The sequence below is a fragment of the Toxorhynchites rutilus genome, chromosome 1, assembly GCF_029784135.1.
Source record: "Toxorhynchites rutilus septentrionalis strain SRP chromosome 1, ASM2978413v1, whole genome shotgun sequence".
NCBI lineage: Eukaryota > Metazoa > Arthropoda > Insecta > Diptera > Culicidae > Toxorhynchites > Toxorhynchites rutilus.
Window position 1 is genome coordinate 191,246,064 of NC_073744.1, and position 26,057 is coordinate 191,272,120.

General features: G+C 40.0%; 1 protein-coding gene across 1 annotated transcript; it reads right to left on the minus strand.

Annotated features, from left to right (window-relative positions):
* Nucleotides 1-2,124: 2,124 nt before the first annotated feature.
* On the minus strand, nt 2,125-17,986 carry LOC129762575 (uncharacterized). Its single transcript, XM_055760999.1, has 4 exons — nt 17,075-17,986; nt 16,308-17,009; nt 15,638-16,241; nt 2,125-3,147 (listed from the first exon to the last, which is right to left on the minus strand). The coding sequence occupies exons 1-4, from the start codon at nt 17,771-17,773 to the stop codon at nt 2,723-2,725; spliced, it is 2,430 nt and encodes an 809-aa protein (XP_055616974.1). The 5' UTR covers nt 17,774-17,986; the 3' UTR covers nt 2,125-2,722.
* Nucleotides 17,987-26,057: the final 8,071 nt, after the last annotated feature.

Here is a 26,057-nt window from a genome sequence, read left to right on the forward strand (position 1 = left end):
CGAGCTATGGCAATTGCTCGTTGAATGGATTCCAACCGATATCCTCCGGGGAATCCAAAGGCTGAAGGGGGAAGATGTTGTTATCAAAAACACACTGGAACTTGCCTCAATTTGTACGGTGTTAGTTTCGTCGGAAATGATTGGCCACCATATCAGCAGTGGCACAAAGTCTAAACACCACCGGGTAGTGGTCGGATGATATTTCCTCGAAGATGAGTATCCAGAATGGAGTGAACTCCAAATTTGGGAATTCTCGTTAGATGTTATTATGGCCCTATTTCAAATCCTTCGCAAGGATGTCATTCCGGGTTCGCCTCCGTTTGTCCTGAATCTCATGCCGCGCATTCAGATCTCTTGCGATGATGTATCAGCTCACTGCAAATGTTTTGACCCATCTTTGTGTTGGTGATTTCGTAATGTTTGCATTAAAAAATGGACTTTCTTTGGATGGCGATAAAAAAAACTTAGACAGATAATTGAATTTGATAAATTTCCCATGGAAGTTAATTACATTAGTCTACTTGCAAAAAAAATCCCTTGCGAGCGGCCTTCCGGCAGTTAACCGGAACATGCGCCATGGCGGACGAAAACATGCGTGTAGGCATGTTTTTGAGTTCTTTCTTCGTTTTATTTATCAATTTCTTCTCGGTTTTCGCGACAAAAATGGGACGAAGCTAGGGGACGTTGGGCGAGTTCGCCCATATCGATATTCAGCCGCTTCATCTCCTCTAACGATTCGAGTAGTTCGAGTAGTGGGCTGCCGCCAGATCTGGCCAGAACACCGCGTCTTTGCCCTTATGGTATTTCTTGATGAACGACACAACTTCCGGCAGGCACTTCGTACTATAAATTTAAGGAGAAGCGGCTTTGACATCCCATTCTCGCTTGTCAACCACAGCAGCACCTTCTTGGGGAACTTGGTGCGTGAAATAAACTTCACTTCGGAGCTCATTTTCTTCGTGGGGGAAGTGAAATACGAAGTGCCCTGCCAGTCGTTGCCATCCAGGTTGAGATAGGTCTCGTCATCCATCACCACCGTCACGTCGCGATTTGCCGGGAAAATCGACTTGACCATCTTATTCAGCCGCTGCCGCTGCGTCATTGCCTGCAGCTCCGAGACGAGTGGACGGATCTTCCGCTTCCTGACATGTATGTCCATATTTGCCAGGTACTGTTTCACTGTTTGACCGGTTGCACCGACCTCCCGTCCAAGCGCACACAGCGATGTAGCCATTTTTCCCTCGATCTTCCTCTTCAGCATCCTTTGGAGCTTCTTGGCGCTCAGGGTCGTCGGCCGTCCGGAACCGGGCTTTCTTTCGATGCTCTGATTGTTGCCCAATAGTGCCAAGATGTTGTACATGTCGGAACGGGGGTATCCGGTGTCCACAAAGTGCCGCACGATGTCCTTTTCGATGTTCGACTGACAGAGCTGTCTTTTTTTTTGTGCTGACTCATGGGTTACTATGATTAATGCTGCATGGGTAGGGGGGTTTTGTCCATTTTTTTTAATGGAAACGTTATGTCTGTGACACATTATTGCTTTCTCAAGAGCATTCGTTAAGTTGTTGTACATAGGCAATATTTCATTTAGAGGTTTCCACAATTGCTAGTTTCTCTTTGCATGAACGATGTCTTCCCCGTTATCCTCTTATAATGTTGGCGGATTGGTTCAACACGACTACCCAACCGATAAGAATCAACACGAGAATCGGTGAGGCTTTGGTCATTTATTACTTGTTTCATGGCAGTCTTCAAAAACAGTCCACACTGCAGTCCTGTAAAAAACAGAATTTAAATTAAATTAAAAGAAAAATCGTTACTTTAAAATTATGACGCCTTTTTTGAAATAGCACGGTTTCGATGCATTTCGCATAAAAACGAACAACATGCGTTCCTGATCACCCGGATGATACCTTTGCAAAGGTTCTTTTTTGTAACTATATGGTCGTCCACATCGAAGCGTACTGAACTGGCTGTGAGTCTTCTGGTTCGTTAAGTTTCCTACCATAGATTTTTTGAGCATGTCATCCAATGAATTCGTTCAAAGTGCATCAGTTTGATCTTTCCAAGATATTCAAATTCTTCAAATGGAATTTCTCTATAACACAATAATAATCTTCCAAGATATTTTTTTTTGTCTAAATGATTCATATATACCCTTGATTAAGGATTTAATCGTTCTTATGTACATGATTTTTTCCGGCTTTTCACTTCAGCCATGTTTCGGCATTCTATACTACCGCTAAGGGGACAAAAAACGAAAATAGAATGCCTTACGCTGGACTAAAGCTTAATATTGTTCTGTATGGGAAAACAAATTTGCGGTATACTCTACAGGATTTCGATACAACGAACGGATGGGGACATAATTGAACAGCACATTCTACTGCACGACGATCTCGAGCTCTCCTACTTATTGTTCCTCTAATATACACATATATAAGTAATAATGATAGCCAATACAATCTAGTTATGCATAATGTTTACATCGACAAATGAGAACGATCGGACAAACGAATCAAAACAATTAGAACAGAAATTTCCTGTCGGTACTAAACCTAAACCGGCCGCGGCTCCCATAGGATCCAAAACACTTGCGAATAAACGGAGCGACCCTTCCTTCGTCTTTCCACAAACCAGGAAGAACAAAACATACGGAAACACATACGATTACCAAGACTGCAAAGAAACCATTTCCCTCGCGTTTCCCTCCATCCAGCAGCTAGACATCGTCGGCATGCAACCGGTCATCCAGCGCGCCGTCGATGGTGATGAGGTTCGTTCCGCCGAGATCCAACTGGTCGCTGATGTCGATACTGGTGGTTCCGTCGCCAACGCCAATCCCGGTCAGCTCGAGACCGGCCGTCGCGGATGTAATCGCGATACTGCCGCCGCCGCCACCGCCACTATTGCTTGTGCAAAGCCCACCGCCGGCGGCAAGCGTCGTGGTCGGATTGAACAGGGAATGACCCAGCAGGGTGGTCGGTGCTGTGAGACTCAGAGTGTTGAGGGAGTGGGTTTGCGTGAGCAGAGCGTCCGGCGGTTTCTGGGTGAGGAGACTGTTCAGCGCGCTGTCCGTGCGGATCATGTTCGACAGGGTGGGACTGCAGCTGACGTCGCCCAGATGCGTCGTGTACACGCCGACCACTGAAAATGGCAAAAGAGAAAATAAACGATATTAGATTAATATTTTTGAGGGGGAATTTTTCTAACAACCCAAAGTGGAATATCCGAAACGATATTTTTTTTTCAACTTGAGGTGCATGAAATTGATAAATTGAAACATACATAATTATTACTCGATCTATCTGTGTTTTAATGAGTATAATGCCTAAACTACCTGTAAATATATCACCATTGTTATATATCACGCAGAAGTAATATTATCAATGTAATGTTATTACATTCCAGAATCATTGACTATTTTTGCGTTTTTTTTCGTGTACCTTTCAGATCCTCAAATTTGTTGCTAGACACTTACTCACTTTTTTCAATCATTGCAGTCATAAATTCGCGAAAATTTACCATTTTTGGTAAGGTAAATGATTTTGGTTTGTCCAGTTGAAAATATGATCATGGTTTGTCCACTTTTTTGAATACTCTAATTCAGCACTCCTTTGTCAAATCAGCTATAAAATTCCTAGTACTTGTACACAAACTCATCATTATAAAACCAGATTATTTTCTGACACAATTCTTGTTCAAGATTTTTCAACCACTTGCAAATAACATGTTTCTCCGTTACATGGAATAAATGTTTGATACAGAAAATATGAAATATATATATATATATAAATATGATATAAAGACAGCCCTAAATCGGACAATTCCTTCCTCGAGGTTTGCTCTTATCAACATATTCGGCAATCCATTTTTATTGGTATAGATAGAAGATGATAAAGATATTTCGTTAGAACAAACATCAAATGGACTAACAACGCTTGTCACTATGTAATTGTAGAACATAAGGGAATTTAATTTTCCGAGTTTTCCCTTTTTCCTTCAAACTTTTCGAAAAATTTTCAATTGTCATGTTTGATTGGAATGTTTTTGGTTGAAATATGTGTAACATTTTTATGGGGGTCTCATCTCTCCATTCCAGAGGAGGGAGAGGTGTCATACCATCATAGAAACATTTCTTATACCAAAAAACCCTCACATCCCAAATTGTGCTCGATTAGTTCTCGAGTTATGCAGAACTTTGTATTTCATTAGTATGGCAGCCCCCCTAAGAGAGGGGGGAGGAATGTTTTCGTCATAGAAACGTTTCGTGCCCCCTAAAACCTTCTCATGCCAAATTTGGCTACTTTTTCTTGATTAGTTCTCGAGTTATGCAGAAATTTGTGTTTCATTTCCATGGCAGACCCCCCCGCTCCCTTCTTAGAAAGATGGGAGGAGTTTTCTTCAGAGTTCTTCAAGCATATCCAAAATCAACAGATAGCCTAACGGAATCCTACGTCAACCATGCGGTCGTGTCTCGAACACAACCCTCCTATGACTTTTTTTTTTCGAGATGGTGAACATTTTTTAAGGGTAACTTTTTGAAATTCGAGATGACCATTTTCATTGGCACCCTACTGTGCATAGTTTAGTGACCAAATTTGAGTATGTTGGATGTTTCCATGCAAACGAAAAGCCACTTCGCATGAAGCAATGAAAGTATTGCAACCGCAATACGTGATTCTATCCGAAATGACCCAAATCAGTCAATTCTTAAAATGTAAGAGTTGGATTACAACCAGAATAATTTTTTTTTTTTTTAAATATTGACTATAATTTATTTATTTATTTATTTTATTTTATTCATTACATTAAACATATTCAAAATTTGTTTTTCTTTAACTGAGATTTGGAATTCCTTTCAACAGTATATGAATCTTCCTCAATATGATGGTTATCTTAAGTACTAGTGTGCAAAATTAACATTAAAGGAAAACTAAGTTACATAAAAAACCTTTACAAGTTATAAAAAGTAAAATGGATAGTTAGAGGAAAAAAGACGGGTGGGTAATGTCGGGGACATAACCGGAGTGACGTAGGACTATACAAAGGGGACGGTTCCCGGAATAAATCGCCACAGAAAACGACTGCAACAGAAACCACCGCTTATAAAATGTGTAGTAGGCTATAAATATTGTGGCGCGGTATTGTATTTCAAAACAAGAATTAACCGGGCAAACGTATCGCCCCAGGCAAACGTAACGCCCCGGGCAGACGTATACCGTCCGACGCTCGCTAGAGCTCGGTCGGACATTGCTAAAGGATCGTATCCTATGTTTCAAACTAACCGGGCAATCAGTGGATCCCAGGTTTGCGTGCGAGACACCGCCGCTTCCGACGGCGGGTCGGCGGTGGACTCGGATTGCGTCATCTTGGCGGCATGGGCCGCCTCGATTCCTTATCCTCGCCAAATGGGGACTTCGTCCCCATTACATTGTCCTCAGAATAAATTTCGAAAAACGAGAACAAGAGAATAAATTTATAATAGAAATGTGAGGCACATGATGTTTTTCCCGCGCCAAATATTTCTAGCCTACTACACTTTTTCTAAGCGGTTGTTTCTGTTGCAGTTGTTTACTGTGGCGATTTATTCCGGTCACCAAAGGGGACAGCTTTTGTTAAATATATATTTTAAATATATTGTTTTATTTTCTTCTCCTACGTGAATACCTACCTATCTACCTGAAAAATGGATTAGTTTACTGTTTACTCTTTATGAATATGTTGATGGTTCTGAAAAGAACCTTTGGTGTTGTGTTTTTGTTATCACTCGATATTCCTATCTTGTTCGGTTAAACCTTCCTGTTTAGCTATTGCGTTTGCCACTCGCCACAGCTTTCACAGTTGGAAAATTTCTTCCCATCCAGCTTTGTGACATGTTGTACAGTAAATTACATTCAATGCGACGTGCCGAAGCGCCACTCAGTGTCGCATTGGAGGCGATTTTAACCTGTAATTGAACATTTGCGATGACAGTGGTACAGTGTCGACTTTCAATGTGGGGTAATAAATTGGATCTCTATGTTTACAAAAATGTTCAACTAAATAAGTCGCATTACATGTCCGTCCAATTAGCTAAATGTCGAACTAATTGTAAATTACTTTACTTTCAATCTGGAAAAAAATTAAGAATTGGTGAAAATTGAATAATCAGGAAAGTCCCCAACTATCAATAAGCTCAGAACAACTGCCAAATTCACATACTCATCAAATCCTGGCAAACAAATTATGAAAAAATCAATTTGTGTTTTATTATTATTTTGGATAATGTTTTAGAAAGCATTGAACTGTATTTCCTAAACTCTTTTTAGGAAGGTTTAATGGCCCTGAAATGCGCCTTGTTTTATGGAATGGTTCCAATTTAGAAAACTTAGTACTCGTGGTTTTGAAAAAAAACCATTTCAAACGCCCTCGATGCCGCCTTGTTCTGGATTTGCCACCAAAGCAGTTTGTATAAAGAACAAACTTTTTTCTTCTGCTACCTAATGCCGTTTTGCGATTGCGTTTGCCACTCGCCACTCGCTGCAACTGCCTGTTGTCTTGATGTCCACCGAACCGAATGTGTTCTGTTCCGAATGCGGGTTTTCTTATCGTCGCGAGCAGCTTTGCCAGCTAACTCGATCACTTCGGTGGCCGAAACTATATAACGCCGGCTAGGTGGACTGGTGCACTGGTACTAACGCGCTCGGCCTAGCTACCCTTGCGGGGAACTCCAGATCAACACGGTTCGAGCGGGATTTTGCCTTTCCCTTCACTTTTCCTCCTTTACCATGTCCAGACATGGCTTTTAAGCTGATTGGTTGGCTCGAGAATTACGCATGTGTGAGACTGCGACCAATGTTTCGTTCATTTTATTCTTTTTCCTTTCCAATCGTGCTTCATTCTATTTCGCTGCTGCTTTGGTTGCCCGTTTCGGTCGGTACGATTTGAGGAGCACAAAATGGACCAATCAAAAATGGGCACATAATGCATTTTGACAATGCTTGATATTTCACAATTATTCAATTATTTATCTCAAGAAAAATGAAATATTATTCATTATGATAGATGCGTAGATATATTTCCTATCAATTGATGCAAAAACCTTTGCGATCTATTGAGAAATGCTCGAGTTATAAGCGTTCCAAATCTTGCATTTTTTTCCTACTTGTTCAGTGCCTAGATTTCCATTTCACCCCCTATATCTTCCGGTTAGACGTAGTCCTACGTCAAAAGAAAAAAAAATCACATCAGAGATGGAGAGATGTTATGCAGTAAGGGGTTCGGAGATGAGTTGCAGCTTGTCCAGAATTTAGGCAACAGACTGCGTATCCAGTCATCGAGTTGACTGATTCCTGCTAGTCTATGAAGATCCTCGGTCGGATGGAAGGGGTCTAAGTTTAACATCATTTTCAGTAAACGATTTTGTTTGATTTGTAGTTTCTTGCGATGAGTTCTTGCACAGTTGCACCATGCTGGGAAACCATAGGTGATGATTGGACGAATTATAGCTTTGTACAACAGAAGTTTATTGACAATGATCAAGCGGGAATGACGACAGATCAGTGGATATAAACTTTTGACAAGTCTATCGCATTTTTGCAGTGATTTCTGGATGTGAACTCCAAATTTTAGTTTTTCATCCAGGTATAGTCCTAAATATGTTACGTCTTTGGACCATTCTACTTCGTGCCCGCAAGTAACAACACCACGATTCGGGAGGAATCTCGAGTTTCGTCGATTTGTGAAAAAGATTGCCTGGGTTTTGGTAGGATTGATTTTCACTTTCCATTTTTTTTGGAACTCGTCCACGGTATTTTGAGCGGCTTGTAGATTGTTTATAATTATATCCGGATCTGAATCGGTGGACAAGAATGCGGTATCGTCTGCAAATATGTAGTACTGGACACCATCAATCATAACTATGTCAGCTGTAAAAATATTATAAAGTGTTGGGCTTAAAACTGAGCCTTGTGGTACTCCATATGATATGCTTCTCATTTCAGAAAGTATCCCATCGACCATTACTTGGAAACTGCGATTTTTGACGAACGATTTGATAATTTTGATGAGTTGAATTGGAAATCCTGAGACAACCATTTTATGAAGTATGGCCTCCTGCCAAACGGAATCATACGCCTTTTCAACATCTAAAAGCAGCATTCCCGAGGATTTCTTGGAACCAAAACCAGATCTAACGTCTTTTATTAGCCGAAACAGTTGATGGTTCGTAGAGTGTCTCCGCTTGAATCCAAATTGTTGATCAGGAATCACTTGAGCCGCCTCACAATGTCGCTCTACTCGTGTTAGAATTATACGTTCTAAAAGCTTGCTTAGGGTTCAGAGCAAGCTGATGGGTCTGAAGTTCGCTGGATTTGTTACATCTTTTCCAGGTTTTGGGATCGCAATAATAACAGCATGTTTCCAGGCATCCGGGAAATAGCAAATACGTAAGCATGCTGTGAATATTTTTGCTAGGAAAATCAGAGCCTTACGTGGCAGGCGTTTCATCAATTGATTGCGGATTTTGTCATAACCGGGGGATTTTTTGTTTTTCAAGAGTCTCACAATCTGTCTTATTTCTTTTGGTCTCACCAGATATGAGGTGTCAAAAGGGTTTGATAGTTCGCTAATATGACGGATCGAGTCCGCAACCGCATTAGAAGTTTGAAGATCGGTTTCTAGAGTGTTGTTATGCGCTTTCAAGAAATTCTCAGCTAAAACCTCTGCTTTGGAATAAGGAGACGCTATCAGGAGTCCATCGTTATTCAGTGGGGGACTATACTTGCAATTTTTACGAAGAGCACGTGTTATTTTCCATAGCTTATCATCTCTAAGTTCTAATGTATTCAGTGTATCACTGAATTTCTGGAAACGCGTCTTTGCACACTCTTCACGGATCCGATTGTTGAGAGATTCTACGATGGCCTCGAAAAAAGGATCTTTTGTTCTGATTAATGCTTTCGTATATGGCGTGATTTCTGGAACATCGTGGGACCGAATTGGAACTTTCGGTACGGTTATGGTTTCTGCACTCAGAATAGTGGAAGAAAAATTTTCTATGGCAGCATCTATTGATGCCGGATCATTGAGTTCCGTGATTATTGGGGCATTAAGATCGAAACTGTTGTTAATAATTCTTTGGTATCTTGGCCAGTTGGCACGGGAATAGCAGTATGTCGTTTTCACAACTGGTATAAACGGAATCCTTGAATCAATCGTAAATATAACAGGCATATGGTCCGAAGACAGTTCATTATGAACCACTGGATTTGTCATGTCCACAAGATTGTTAGATAAGGTCAGGTCTAGTGTAGATGATCTACCTCTTCCTGTTGGATGATATGTTGGTGTATCTGGTACGTGGATGTAATAATTTCTTGCAGACATCACTTGAGTGAGTTGAGTTCCAGCTTTGTTACTTCGGTGGCAATTCCATTGACGACTGCGAGCGTTCAAGTCCCCTATTATGAACGTAGGGATATCATCTCCCGGGAAGTAAGCAACAACGATCTTTATTGCAGTGCCATTATCGTTCAAAAGAATTCCGCATGTTTCGATGGCCTTTGTGTTGATGTCGATTTGTTTGAAAATCAGTCCTTTTCTAATATTAAGCATGACTCCACCACCCCTGTCAGTGTCCTCTCGCAATCTATCTGAGCGAAGGCTATGGTAGTTCGAGTGAAAGAAAGAGTTTGATGGTCTCAGCCAGGTTTCTGTAACACTCGTAACATCGATGTTATGACGGTTTAAAAATTCGAAATATTCTAGTTGCTTACGAAGAATGGATCTACCGTTCCAATTAAGCATTCTAAGTTTGAGCTGGTCAGTCATTATAAATATATTTGATCATAAGCTCCGATAGAGCTAGAAATTGTTGCTGTTTATTTCTGCACCCTTGCAGTCTCTGAAACATGTCACGTGCCAAACAGAGGAACTCTGAGATTGAGAATAGGTCTGAAGTTATTTCTCCATGTAGCTGTTGATTTTGCTTGCGAATGACATCTGAATAGAGAGGTTTGTGCTTTTGGAAGTTTGTATCACTTTGTACCAAGCTTCCTAATCGGACCTCATGACAACTACTTCTATTGCTTTCGTTGCGATGTGGTGTTTTGCTCAAATTATGTCCCTTATTCTTTGACGCACGTTCCTCAATCTGCTTCAGATATTCTAATCCGGTAGGACAACCACGAAAATTAGCCGTATGGTTTCCGCTACAGTTGGCACATTTCACGTGAGCTCGGTTTGCACGGTCTTTCTCCTGCAGAGCGGCTTTCGCAGGCAGTTTACAGTTGGTGGTTTCGTGTTTTTCTCCACATTTAACGCACAGAGGAATCATGTTACAACGGCTTTTTCGTGTCCATAACGCTGGCAACGATGGCATTGAACGACATCTGAAGTTTTCTTGACGAAGTATCTCCACTTAACGACGACGTTGAAAAGTGTTTTGATTTTGCTCAACTCTTGGAGTTTCACTGTCCCCTTACGGAAATGTAGAAGATACAAAGCATTATCCTCCACATTGTTGTTCTTCACCGACAGTATTTTAACGTCGATGGGATGAATATCACAATCAATAAGCTCTTTCTTTAACTCAGCGAGATCGAATAGAGATAAACCAGACAGCACTATCTTCACTGGTACTTCCTCGGAAGGCACATAGGTGTAATATTGAACTTGGGCTTGTTTTAGTGTGCTGACTGTTTGTTGAAAAATTTGCTTATCACCGATGATCAATTGGACACCATTCTTAACCGTCTTCATGTGGTATTTGTCCTGCGGAATATGTTGCGACGAGAAAAACTCACGGATATCTCGTGTGCTTAAGTCAGCAATAGTAATAGGAGGGCTTCTAATTTTTTTAAGCTCATTGGCTCCAGTGGATTTATTTGCTTCCCTTTCTGTGTTGACTTCTGAAGCATTATCTTCTAACAAGCTGAAATGATTGTTTTGATTGAGCATTGTATTCAGGTTTGTATTGTTGGACTTGGAATCATCGGCGACAATTGTAGATGGTGATGTCATGAGTTCTGAGTGACTCCTTTTTTGACGTTTGAAACTCTCCGGATTCATAGCAGCAACGGAGGTTAGGTTATTTAGAGATTTATCGTAATCATATCTGATTTGGATATTGGATATCCCGGAGGCATTTTTATGCCTAAATTTGCTGTCGGGAGTTGAACTATCCAACTCGAACCAAATATTTTTCGTAAGTATTGAAAAAAACGCGGTGCAATTAACTTCGTAAATAGCGACCGAGATGAAGCGTGTTTGCAACCTTGCAGTGTTGTCAAACGAACTGAGAATAAATTTGAACTCTCAATCACAAAAAAACTGTGTTCTATTAAAAAAAAATGTGACAGGTCCTTGATGAAACTATCTATCAGAAATACAGTAGAACCTCGATTTTCCGCGAGCGGATTATCCCCGACTACGAGTTCCCTAATATATTTATAAACCTTCCCGAAATTTGTCAGTGAGTGGTAGAATCCTGCTCTTTTGTTTTGGTCATGGCTTTCACATTATCTGGTCACTGATGTACACGACCTCACAGATGGATATTTCAATATTTTCTGTATTGATAGAACATAGTTTTCATGCTAAGAATATCTTTTTTTTCCCTGCTTGCACCTCATTTTTAGCCCTTTATTGCGTTATCCGCGATTTTCGTTATACGCGGTGATCTAGCCCGACTATTTCGCGGATAATCGGGGTTCTACTGTATTTGTCCCTATTATGTAGAGGAAATGGAGGGAACTTGGACCCCCTAAGCAAATCGCCTAATATTCCCAAACCAATACGGTCTAAATAAAAAAAAAATTACATTGCACACTTAGCTACACTTGTTTTCTCTCAATCATTAACGTTAATATCATATCATATCAAGCTTCAAACTACCAAATATATAATAAAATAAGAGAGATGATTATTGGACATAAAAATTTGATGCAGGGTGATTTGGTCCAGTGTGTATTTCATCGAAAAAAACATACTTATGTTTAGGTAAAGTAATACAAGATAATATTCGAATCAGTAACAATATTCTGGGATCGATACCAAGTGTCTTGGCTAGATTCCTGACCAGAGAAATTGCATTGAGATCATTTCGAATTCTGCATGAATCTTTTTACTGTTGTTCGAACATTTTCAAATATTTTCGATGCTTGGTCAAAGAAAATTCGTCCTTGATGACCTGCGTTGCTCTTTCAAGCTCCTACTTCTTTACCGTTGTCTGCCCATCCTTTTTTTTGTAATTCAGCGACATCTGGAATCAATTAGACCAAAGAAAAGCTTTAAACCTGTAGGACCAATTCACCCCACAAAAACGGGTTCATGTCACCCCACACAACATGCAAATTTCATTTATTGTTATCAAACTTACTGTTTCGCTGCATCAAATTGTTCCTCTTCTGTAGACGAACAGAACTTTACTGCACAATACACGAAAAGTTTGTTTAATCAGCGGAAAAAAACCTTAAAACCACGATCGAATGAGTTTTCACATGTTCTGACAATCAAAGTGCTTGATGTGTTCATACTACCGTTTTCCTCCACCTGTTAAATTTTACTAAAGTTTATTTTACATTAGGTACGTACGATTCAACAAAAGAAGGAGCAAAAACTATAAAAAAATCCAAGTTGAGCCGTACTTAGGGGTGGTCCAAATCACTCCGTATGTCCAACTCACCCCGTGTTACCCTAAATTGAATCGAACGGTCGATTCGATCCCTACAACTATCACACCGAACAAATTTTCGTATTTTGTAATTGTAATTCGAATCTCACCGAATCGAGTTCTTTCTCGAAAGTTGGCGGAAACGTTTCCCAAAGAAAAACATCAGGAATGCAACAAGCAAACCAAACACTTCCAAAAATTATGCCGACCGTATCTATAACAGCAAAATAGATCTAACGAACAAAATTCTGTTCAACTTGAATTAGTAATAGGGCCCAATATCTAATTTTAGAAATTTGTAATTTCTTATTCACTAGTTCTCGCGTAACTTTTGAAAAGGTCCTATGTAACAAATGTAAACAAATCGAGTTAATGGACGCACGCTATTAGTTTTTAATCATTGAATGTATTACAAAAACAATCGTTCACGTATCTATCTTCTTCATCTTTTTGTCGCCGATACAAAAAATATCCAATGTACAGATTCGGATTTTAAGCACCCGGCTGTTACTTCGGACGCCACTTTCCTCCGACGGCCGAAACGTCCGAAGTAACAAAGCAGTCAAAACAACTCGCAGTCGTACTTCGGTCGTTTTGGAATTCGTTTCTTACAGGTGTTGTTATCGATTTCAGTGCAATTCAACGAGCGATAACAATAATAATCAGTCTTTAGAACGAAATGCTGATATTTGGATTGTTGTTTATTAGTTAGTTTCAAATTCTTATAGTGCAACGTAATATGTCCAATGTGCAATCGCGGGCAGTCAAAACGTCCAATGTAACATTTTTCGCTCCGAGGCTTCAACCTTAATCTCAAATCACGGATCAACAGTTACGATTGGTTTTGCGGAGTTATTCTGGACAGCTAGTGGTGAAAACAGTGATAAAGATCGATAGCTTTTAAGACAATTCGCGAAATAATGTTCGGGTCTTCAACTCCGTTTTTCTCGAGTTGGCGAAAATGTTACATTGGACCTTTTCAAAAGTTACGCGAGAGTTGTTCTATTCATGACTTTATTTCTTGAAAGAAATCTACACAATTAATTCACATTACTTAGTATAGTTTTGAAATTTAAATAACAATACTTCATTAAAACCACATTCGCAGTCTTCAGAGGCGAAGCTTTCTACAAAATTTTGGTTTACATTAATTAAAAGGTTTTGAAAATCAATTGTGTTTGTTTCCGGATGTTTCTAGCATTTTCAATTGGTCATTTAACAAATGATATGCCTGGAAAAAATATTATTTAAATTGGCCCTAGTGACAATTTTTTGCTTTATTACAAGTTATGGTCGAACAACTGGATGTGTTAGTATTAAATTACTCAAAATCTGAACTAAAACATTAAAACGGAATGGAATATCTACTGCTTAATCTGATATATTTTATTGAAGTTAGCATAAACACCTTATTCAACGATCACGGCCAAGAGTAGAAGGTTATCTAATCCATTGCGTTTGGAGGTGACGCTATCCTAGACAAGCTGGCGGGCGCCTAGGAATATCAACGCGGGCGACCGGTACACCGCGGACTACCGTTTGGCCATCCCTGGTATAGATAAACGCGAAGTGAGCTGCGGTTGCAGCTAGTGATCCCCGGTATTTGAAATTAATCGTTCATCAACTAATCGAATATTTTTCAGCAGTTTGTTATTCGATACGAATAATCACCCCAAATAATCGATTAATCGATCAGTCGTCACACTGAGAGAAATAATTAGTTAGAGTAATATTTTTCATTTGCTAAAGCCATCCGGCCTGATAGCTTCTTGAGACGCGTCCACATTACGCCGAGCGGCCTTGGCCGCCCGGTAAAGCCGAGTAAATGTGGATGTACCGCCCGGGCTTGCCGACGTGCCGAAAACCGACTCGAAACAAACCGAACCCAACCCGAAACAAGTGGGTCCGGTTCGAGAAAGTCGAACCAAAACAAAACGAAGTAAATTAGCGTTGACGACATTGTGCTTCGTGTGTTCGTGACGGCTTCGTACATCCGATGAGGCTTCGGCTTCGTGCACCCGATGTGGCGTCCACATTACATAACGAACCGATTATGCCGCCTGGTATAGGCCGATCGGCATCATTCGGCATAATGTGGTCGTGATTGCACGGCAGATACTGAACAGCTTTTCACCTTTTAATAGATGGGACAGATTACCCCTTCTTTACACTCCGTCAGTAGCTGGTCCGTGTTTCAGATCCTGATTATCAACCGCAGAAGAGCTCCGCTGCGAGGCCATCCTTACCGGTTGTTTTGTGATTCTTTAGCTGATTAATGGCCTCCATATCTTAACTCTCCTTAGGAGGGTCTTCGTTGTTCACTGCACCGGTGTAGTCCTGCTCAACGCCGTCTTGGTCTCCTGTCTGCGCGCTTTTCAAGTGTTCGTCGTAGTGTTGCTTCAACCTTTCGATCACATCGCGTTCGTTCGTCAAGATGCCTCCTTCCTTGTTCCTGCATATTTTGGTCAAACACACAAAGCTGGGAGATTCTACTTTTCTGACAGAAACATATGAGTCAACATCAACTCCGCTTGCGAATGACCGATATCTATAGTAGCATGTCCGAAAGAGAACCTGAAACTGTTGAGAACCCGAGCAGAGGGTTCATTGGCGATAATATTGCGTATTGCTCCGGTGTTCAAGCCACCTAACGGTTGACGCACCAACTGTAATATCCTTATCGCGTTTTCACTCGCCTTTCCCTGAGAGAATGGAACAGTCCGCTCTCTAATGTGGTCCTTATCAAATTTACCCATACTGGTAGTGGAACTTCTCCGCCCTTCGTTAGCAAACCGGTCAGCTATCTCGCTTCCCGAGATACGACTATGATCCCGAACCAAACAGAGTAATGTGTTAATCTCTTAGTTGTTCTTCAATATCTTGAACTATTGATTGTATATTTTACAACTTTACAGCATAAATAATACCTCCTAAATCCGTACAAATTACGGCACAAACGTCAAGCAAACTACGACCACTTACCATGTATCGTCCCGCCGTTAGTAAGGCTATTCCCCGGAACGGTGTACTGCGTGGTGGTCCCACCAACAGTGGCATTAACCCCTCCAGTCGCCGTCTCCAGACTCGCTGGCGTCAGATAGCTGAATCCGCTGGCATCCAGCAGTCCCGCGCTCGGTCCCAGCTCCATCCCATCGGTGGTGGTCACGATTTGATTTGTACTGCTCAACACGTTCGCAAGCGACGTTGGAGTGATTTTCAGCGTCGATCCACCACCTATACTGGTACCGTGGCTGCCGCTAGTTCCCAGGAGACTTAACTGACCGAAACCCTTCCCCCCAATCGCACCACCACCACCACCACCACTGGTGCTAACCAGCGTTGAGGTGTTGTTTATCGTCAGACCGGAACTCGACGGTTGGCTGCTAATGCTGGCAACTGCTGGTGGCTGGTGGAGAGATCCCAGGGTGGTAGTCACTCCTCCACCGGGGCCACATCCACCGGCACCACTACCACCCACCGAGGACACATGAGATGCCAGAACGGTCGTTGTGGCTGTTGTGAGGGAATCGGTTGCATTGTGGAGGTTGATTTCTAGATTCTGAAGCTCTGGAATGTGAGGACGAACCTGCAAAGAAGCAACACAGTTAACAATGGTGTTCATTCGAACGATTCGAGCCGCCCCCAGACTTACCTTCATGCCATCGGCTCGGTGTGGATTCCGACAGCCGCGGCACTTGCAATCGATGCATGACTTGGAATCAACGTAACAGGGACACCGTTGTCCACAACACGTTAACTTACCCGGTGTGGCTGTTGCGTTACCGCAACGACAACCGCGCCGTTTTAGCAGCTGTTTCGCATTCTGCTTACTAAGTGCGCTCATCTGAGCCGCAGGAGTATTCGCAGTGGGCGTTATTATTGCCGTCGTTGTCGGTTGGGGCATTTTAAAGCCGGATATCGACGCAGAATTCTCGGCAATAGTTTTCGCTAGTTTAATTTGACCGTCCTTGTCCAGGGTGTGGATCGTGGCTCGCCGCTGCACGTGAGGCGGGTCGGTTTTCCGCTTGATAGTAATCTTATTTCCATTTCCCGCGTACAAAACAGAATACATGGTGGACCCATTGGAAACCGTTTTGATGGGTGCCGAGCGGAATTTAATTTCCTTCTGCTGCTGCTGCTGCTGTTGCTGTTGCTGTTGATGCTGGAGCTGCTGTTGTTGCTGCTGCGGGTGGTGTCGAATCTGATTCGGTTGAGGTTTGTCTATGCTGACTACATACGGAGATTTCTCGAGAACGGTCACTACCGGATGGACTTTGGTTTGCATCTGGACGTTACCACTGTTGGATGTCATCAGGAATTGCTGGCTTTGCTGCTGACCCACCGTTGCGATTGGCTGAATTGAAAGAAAACATTTTTTTCCTTATTTCCTGTTAAACGAGATAGCTATCAGAAACTCACCGAAACCGACGGAACACTCACTGCGACAGGCGTTGGCGTTGGGTATATGCAAGGCAGGATGGAATAAGCTGACTTCGTCAGTCCGGAGCTACACCGGTAGTTGTCCTGAAATCGGGCTCCTTCCTCAATCAACTCCCACAAGTTGCTCGGAACGGAATTGTTGCTGTTGTGCTGTTGCATTGCGTGGGCGTTCATCGCACCACCCGCTAAATTCTGGCCCACTGCGGCGCCACCCAACGACATTCCATTCATCGCCGACGAGTTCCCCGTCGCTTGGAGCCGAATTTCCGCAAAGAACGGTTTCGTTTTGATGTACTCACAAATGCTTTTGTAACACTGAAGCAGCATGCGCAGCTGAGTGTTCTCCACGTACCGGTTGTAATCCTTGCACGAGCCGCAGGACGGTTTCAGTTTCTTCCGCTCGCCGACGCACCCGCGGCAAACATGATGCTGACAGTTCAGCTCGGCCGGAGTGTGGGGCTCGAGCAGTAGCCGGCAGCAAACCGCACAGCTGAGACTCTTCCGCAGGTACGGCAGCAGCCGGTTGAGATCGGCAAAGGCACTGCTATTGCTGTTAGTGCTACATGCATCACCGAGCGAATCGGTTCCGGTGGGGTTTGCCGCTTCGCTAGGACCGCCGCCACAGCCGCTCTGGAACACTAGCCGTGACGTTGTGATGTATAAACTGACTGGATTCATCGCAGATTCGCTGCCGCCGGGTAGACTGTCCTGCCGTAGAGCATTTAGCCGCGATAGCAACACACCACACACTCCTGCGAATGCGGACTTTTGTTTTTCTTTTTTTTCTGGCAATAAATCGAAAATAGCTCTGTATTTTCCCTGTTGACCGCAACAACAAACAAAAGGAACGTAGTTTTGTTGTGTTTGACAGCGCGCAGCTCTGACGTCTGCGCAACTGATGGTTTTCCGTCAATTTTTTTTCATGGTGGCCAGATTGGTTCGCAGTGGTATCATTTGTAATTGAGATTGGAAATTAGTTTTTCACAGAAATTTTCAACTCATATGATTACAATAAAATTATTCAATTTGGTATTTGGTATTAGATATACTTGTGTTTAGTAACCAAACATTGAAAGTCCCATTATGAACAGAAATCATTTTATTTATTCGAAATAATATCGCTCCAATACACCCAGCAAACATTAAATCGCATAACAAGTGTATATATAACATCATATGCCCTAAATTTTGGTTGGCATATAATGCGCCTAACTGGTATATGCATGCAAAAGTGGAGGCCATATACATACATGGCAAATGCTTACCGAGTTTGTTGGAATTGAATTGCGATCTAATATGAATATATTCATGAATTGTCAAAGCACCAAATACGACTTTTGCCATACTCATATACGATTTATTACAGACATAGAAAAAAAAACAAATGGCGCAAAATATTTTCGTGAAATGTTTATTATAACCTCACGAATCGCCATTTTTATATATGAGTATTTATGTTCGTAGAAATAATAATTGATTAATTGACTTATGTTGGGAGTGGAATATGAATGTTTAAAATGACACAGATTGATGTTTGGTGAAAACTGCTCTGATGTGGGTTCGAACTCCGGTCGTCTGGATTATGATCCACCAGCTATCTCGCGCGGCTATCTGAAATTTAATTCAACAGCGGTTAAAACTTTCGAGTGAATCAGCATTTCAATGACATTTCAATATGATGTAATATGTTCTTTATTAGGATCTAATATGATTATTGTTTCATGATTTTCTTCAGCATGCAACACGATTTACTACAATACTGAATCGATTTAAATTATACGCTTATACGACACATAAACTGCATCAGCGTAATATACGCATATGATGCGGATTAAATATATTTTACGACAATATACATCATAAAATTGATGTTTCTTATACCGAATTGTGACTTAATTTGATAATGGTATATAAAATCGAGTTTTTACATTTTATGCAATTTCAAATATACACGATACATACTTTGATTGATATTATATGCGATTCTGATTTATTTGGATTTCTTGTAAGACTTGGCACGTGCAAAATTATATGATTTAATGTTTGCTGGGTATGTTGAAATTGAATTGCGATCTAATATGAATATATTCATGAATTTTCTACGCACCTAATATGACTTTTGCCATACTCATACGATTTATTACAGACATAGAAAAAAAAACAAATGAAGCAAAATATTTTCGTAAAATGTTTATTATAGCCTCACGAATCGCCATTTTTATATATGAGTATTTATATTTGTAGAAATAATAATTATTAAATTTGCTTGTGTTGGGAGCGGAATATAAATGTTTAAATGGCACAGATTGATGTTTGGTGAAAACTGATCCGTAGGGGTTACGATAATGTCCACGCTTGTCCATGGGGAGGGGGGAGGGGGTTTTGGTAATGTCCACGTGGACACGTTAAGTCTTTTTTAAAGTAAAACATTCAAGTTAACCCTTTGCAGTCGTATTAAATTTGAACATGGGTATCGTACTGGTCGTAATTATTTTTACTTGAAAAGCAGTGATGTATAACTTTGTGAGATTTTATGCACTATATTCATAACTTGAGAGATTATGAAAGATTAACCTAATTAATGTTTTTGTAAACTTCAGATAAGTATTTACTAAACAAGTTTTTCAATGTGTTTCTTGAATATAAAGAATATTTTTTCTTCGTGTGATATTTTTCGAAACAGACCCTTAAATGCAGCCCTGGTTTTCGCATATATCACAAAAATAATTAGTTTGGTGTCTTTCACCTTTAATCTTTCTGTTTGAACACACAGAACAATGCTCTCCACATCTACAAAGTACCGCAATGCATGAAATGTTGCATTAAGCCTTTCCTCCAGCATGGGTATCAACTTTTGTTTATACTGAGTATCGTTATTATTTATTCGTAGAAGCTCCGTTTTGATCCGTGAACAAGTTCACTAGATATTAAAATTGATTTATAAAAAATTGGAACTGATAAATTGTTATACAAACGACCCCAAAGAGTTAATAGTCAAAATTGAATGAGATCTGTTTTATATTTACACGATTTTTTTGAACTTCACGCCCGCCCTGAGTGCTCAGTATTCATCAATAAAAAAAACTGAATTGCCTGAGAGTGCTGCTCGGTCAAACATCCATATTTTTTCATATGACTGAACCTCTTACCTGAAATGTGTATTCTGAAAGTAACGCACATGAACTAGGATCCATCAATTAATTACAATCGGTAATTGCGGGCCATTAAATCCATCAGGATAAAGACACCCAATAACACAAAGAATGGTGTATTTTTTGTAGTATTAAAAATCACGACTTAAGTGTGGGTTCAATTCAGCTTTTGCTCTTGATGACAAAACTGTTTGGTTTTTTTTTCGAGATCTCTCAAGGATCTCTGAACATTGAAATCGAATCAACTTCTTCCATGAGTGTACGGGCCGTATCTCTGGAGATCTATTTCTTGCAATGATGTTGTTCTTCATTGATGTCTGGTATTTTTTGTAATACGCTTCTTTTGGGTTGTCTGGAAAGTTCATGCTGCTACTGCTGATTAATTAAAAGTAAAGATTAATCCTTGATGCACATGAATTAGACGATTCGCTACAGATGTCGAAAATCACCGTTCATGAGAAACGAAACATCACGAAAAACGCTGCAACGCTGCAAATGCATGGACTACATATTAATCCATATTACGGAACCAATCCGATAGGATTTGACTCGATCAGATTAAGGGGAATAGAGACACGAATTTCGGACGTTTCTTCGAGCTCCGAAAAAGTAAAACAAAGAATATTTTTACCATCTATTATATCACTATTTGTTTATCTATCTTTCAGCAATAAAACAAAAATTGAACGGAAAAAAATATCAGGCACTACCGAGCCTGTAAAAGCGAAAGTCTTTGAAGTTTAGACGAGAAAATTCTGTTTTCAAACAAAGTGCCTGATTTCATTGTCTGATTTGTTAAAAACTCAAACAGCCAGCCAGCTTTAATAAAAACTCGAGAATAAGTTCACAATCGATATTTTAAAATGGATATGGAGATAACGTAAATGGAATTCGGAAGAAACTAATGAGCTCCCGGACAATGTTGAAAAAATTAAAGATTTTAAGACAAATCGTTACCATTGGTAAGGTTATAATTTTAATCAATAAAAATATGGAATAGAAAATAGAAACAAACTTGAAATGAAATTTAAGCGAAAAATAGAATTTCTTGATTTTTTCCTCAAAACCGGAGGAATGTCCACGTGGACAACAGGGGTATAAGGAATGTCCACGCTTGTCCACGGAGGGGGAGGGGGGTGTCTAAAATCATGCTTTTTCTGTCCACGTGGTATGTGGAGAGCCCCATAGCAATCTCCAACCGTTTAATGACTCCATTTGATGCCAAATGAAATTCTTTCAATGTTTCGATATAAACAGGAGCAAATTTGCTTCTAGTCAAAAAGTGGGATAAACTCAATTCAAACTTTTCTAGAGACGAGTAAAGTAAAGTTTTCCAAGGGTATTTTTCAAGGCTAGAGACGAATGAACTAAAAAGTTTAAAGTCTCTGTGATTCAAAACAGTTAACATTGTTTGTTTTCCGTTTTCCGTTAAATACATTGCATCAATGTATTTAACTGACGCTATGGCGAAGCACGCGTTAAGGTTGTGCACCGAACAATAATTTGGAGAATACCAAGCATCTTGAATGTCGCATTGGAATGTTATAAGTTATTTGGGTTCGCGTGTCAGTCGCAAAATTGCCTTCAACTAGGATTGTATTTGCGCTAATCTTGATCATAATGAAGCAATGCTACTCTTTTCAAGGTCGTTGAGATTATCAGAAAGAGTTTTTTTCGTTTTAGTCACCAAGAGAGTAAGTGTTGTTCTGCAATTTTGTATGTGATTGGGTTTCGCTTGTCAGTAGCAAAACTTTCTCCACTAAGGATGACAGCTGCGCTTATCTTGAGCATGAAAAAGCAATACAAGTTTTCCCGACGACAAAATATTAACAGAAACGTTTCTTTTGAGAATACTGCAAAATGAAGTATGAAGTGTTTGTATTCTTAGTAGCTTCAAGTCACCAATTTATGGCTCTGTATACATGATATGGCGAACGCTTGTTTGGCGCTTGGTTTACGTTGTACGAACGATGCTTAAAGATGCGATTCCACTGAGGCAATACTAAATAACATGTAGCATGATATTTGACACTTGCAAGTATTGTCGTTGTTGTTGTTTCCATGCGGTGCCAAAGATATATTGATGTGATTATGAAGTGTGGAATAATGGTGCTGGTGCAACGTGTATACAATCGACTGTAGCCGAGTCAATGTAAATTGTAAAAAAGGCCACCGGAATAGCGTCCGAAGTTATGAACAAGCGACGGAATAATAACCGAAGTTATAAACAAGCTACTTATATAAAATAACAACGTAGTTCTACGTCAACAATGCGTTCGTATTTTGGACACAACCTTCTATATTTTTTTATCAATGATTTAGGCATGAGACGGGTCACCGCAAAGTTCGTCCCAAAATTGCTCAATTTCGACCAAATTCAGCATCGCATGAACATTGTTAATGAGCTGGTGGACTTTGTCCGCGACGACCCAAATTGCGAAGTGCAAACGAAGCGACTTTCAAAAATTAACTGGACATTCGAAATGGCCGAACTAGTCAACATAAGTGAGAGACATGAGTACCAACATAACGACACAAAAAAAAAATTGAAAATCGAGTATACCTAACCCGTGGAAACCTCACAGACCTCGTATGCATAGATAAAAGACAACATTCTTGCTTTAATATCAATTGATCAATATTATGATTTTTTGAAGATATATGAGAGATGAATACCAATAATACCACCCGTGGCCGAGTGGTTAGCGTCTCACATTCTCATGCCGAGTGTTCGGGTTCGATTTCCGCTCTGGTCGGGGGATTTTTCGTCAGAGAAATTTCCTTCGACTTGTAATGTGGTCACGCGTATTCTAGAGCTTGCCCCTAAGAATACATTTAAGGCGTATTATCTGGCTTAAGAAATCTCAACTAAGTATTAATAAGTGACGCTAGTTAATGCTTGAGACGGCAAAAGTTCCACAGGGAACGGTAACGCCATTCAAGAGAAGTGAGATTAATATCTGGAGGTGTTTTTTCATCGATATAGCTTTTTTGAAGTATCGATTTATTTAACGGAAGCATAGCACTGTTAGTGAAAAACATACTATTTTCGATTTGACACTAATCTACACAAAATGTAAAATATTGAGCTAGTTTAAAGTTATCTATTTATTAAATAAGTAAAACTACCGAAAACCGACAACCGAATACCGATTTTTAGATCCGAATCCGAACATAATTTGGTCCTATGCGAACCGGATTACAGAACCGATAGACTTGAAGTGTGTTCCGCAAGAAGAAGAAATTTATACGTCGCGAAGAAAGTGATTCAACTTGTCGCAACATGTTTGAATTTGTTTGATTCGAACAACAACGTTATGTTGTCACTCAGAAGAAATTTTGTTGCCTACAATCAGGGGATAGTAACTTCAAGCAAAAAAGTGGGACCAATTCGAGATTGCTTTTATGTAAACAGTGAACTTTTTTTACACTCTAAAAATTGCACCGACTTGCACTGACAACTGAATGATATTGTCAATTTGTGCGAGATGCCTCAAAACAGCTGGGAATAAATATTGTTTATATACAGTAAGTTACATTTAATGCGACGTTTAGATAATTGGACAGACCTGTAATGTGACACGTTTAATTGGACATTTTTATCTCTTATTGGACATTTTTGTAAACATCGAGTTCGAGGCCCAAATTATGGCACCACATTAAAGTTGCCACCAGACGTCCACTCACATCGCCATATTCAATTACAGGCCAAAATCTCTTCCAAAGCGACACTGAGTGGGGCCTCGGCATGTAGTATTAAATTTAAATTACTGTATTATATTGTTATTTATGTTCGCATCATAAGCAACGAACACATATTTATTTTCCACTTGCAACAGTATTCACGATGATTGGATGGATGAATATACGACTTATACATGTATCTAGTACGACTATTGTCATGCGTATATACGATTTACCACAGAGTACAAATAAAAAACGAATAGCGGAAAACGTTCTTGATTTTTTTTATCCCTTTTGTTTATTTTTAGGCTCATTAGCATTTTAACTGTAACAGAGCCGAATTTTAATCGTGTACATGTCACATGTTTATCATATCTATAATTAGCACATTGCACAGTTGCCATTTTTCGGCGTTAGACTATTCCCTACTATACCATTGCATATGGTACACATTTACACAGTAGCCATTTAGGCGTAAGAGTTTTCTATCTGTTCTTCCATTATCCAGTTAGACCGGACAGCGGAGACAATTGTTGATCATTGTTGAGTTATTTATAGAACAGCAGCCCGATGTTTCTTGCAGAGCAGAGCAGACGTATCGATCTTTATTCTACCGTGGATCGATCTCCATCGCTGATAATTGTTGCGTGGACGTAGCTATTCTGTAACAACACAAAGATGGTCAATGAGGGCCCTGAGTTTTGAACTCACGATCGATCGCTTACTAAGCGAACGCGCAACCAATGTGGCTACGGAGACCCCCCAACGTTCTTGATAATTATAATAATTATTATAGATTTTTGTAAGTACATGTATGTTTGGAATATTACGTTAAAAATTATTTTTAAGTCCGAATATTTCCGGTTTCAAGAGAAGTGAAAGTTAAAGTTGCTATTTGTTATTTTTAACTTTTAATAACGAAAGATTATCTGTTTACCGGTCTTTTGCGTTCTGATATACATAGTGACAAAAATAAATTAGTTCAACTTCGTCATTCTATTGCACTTAACTCAAAAAAACTATTAACTATCTGAAATATGATTCTAGGGTAATTGAAGCTCTTACATATGATACGAAAGTGTTGTAATCGGATACGTCATACGTCATTGTTTATTGTGCTTTAGTGGAAATATCGCAAAATTTATATAGAAATGGTTAAATAAACTTCAGTACTACATGTTTCGAGTAATCAAATTACATGAAGTAAAGAATTTCATTCATATTTTAACAATTTAAAACTGCCATCGAGCCTGCCCAACAAACATTAAATCGTAAAAAAAATTGAGGGGTTGTATCCAAGACACGACCACTTAGAACGTAGGACTACGCAATCTTTTTTCTTTTGAAATTTGATGGTTTACATTTCGAATATTTGCAACTACGTCGAAATTTCATAAAAAGGTTTAATGGCTTGCGTAGTTTTGTAGAATCATTTCGAGAAGCAACGATCCTTTTTTTCCTTTGCGAGAACAATGCACTAATTGCTCATATGTCGCAATTTGTTTCAATGCACGCATTGCACTGAATATTAACGAGAGGCATCTTCCGTGCATCGCCATCAAAGACAAATGAACTCTCTGAGTTTCAAGTCTCTATAGTTCAAAAGAAGAATAAGAAGAAGAGGTGCATCGCCATTCAATAAACATCAAACACGCGTCTAACAGATGCACACAGTTGCAATGCTAAAAATGAAACATCGCGAGAATGACCGTTTATGAAAAATCGTTTCTCGACTCTCGGTCAAAACCGTCAACAAAGCTAGGACAGAAACAGATGCGCACGAGACCAAATACGAATGGCAACTAAAAGTATCGAAGGAGTGCAATTCACATGTACAGGAAATGAACAAGTTCTAAGTTTCGCGCAACGAAAACAAGCAACACACACAAAACCAAATACTGATGTTTAGAAGCGACCTATAATCTTTTGCACTATTCCCTTTTTTTGCCTGCTTTGCCATGACACGGATGGTTGTGTTAATTGCAATGCCAGATGCACTTCAAGTGAAATATTCGCTAGCGTTCACAGCTCGAGGGGAAACATAAAACACAAAACAAGCAGAATAAGCGACCTTGTTGTTTCGGGCACAGAAAAATTCTGAGAATTTTCTTCAGAGGAGATGCAAT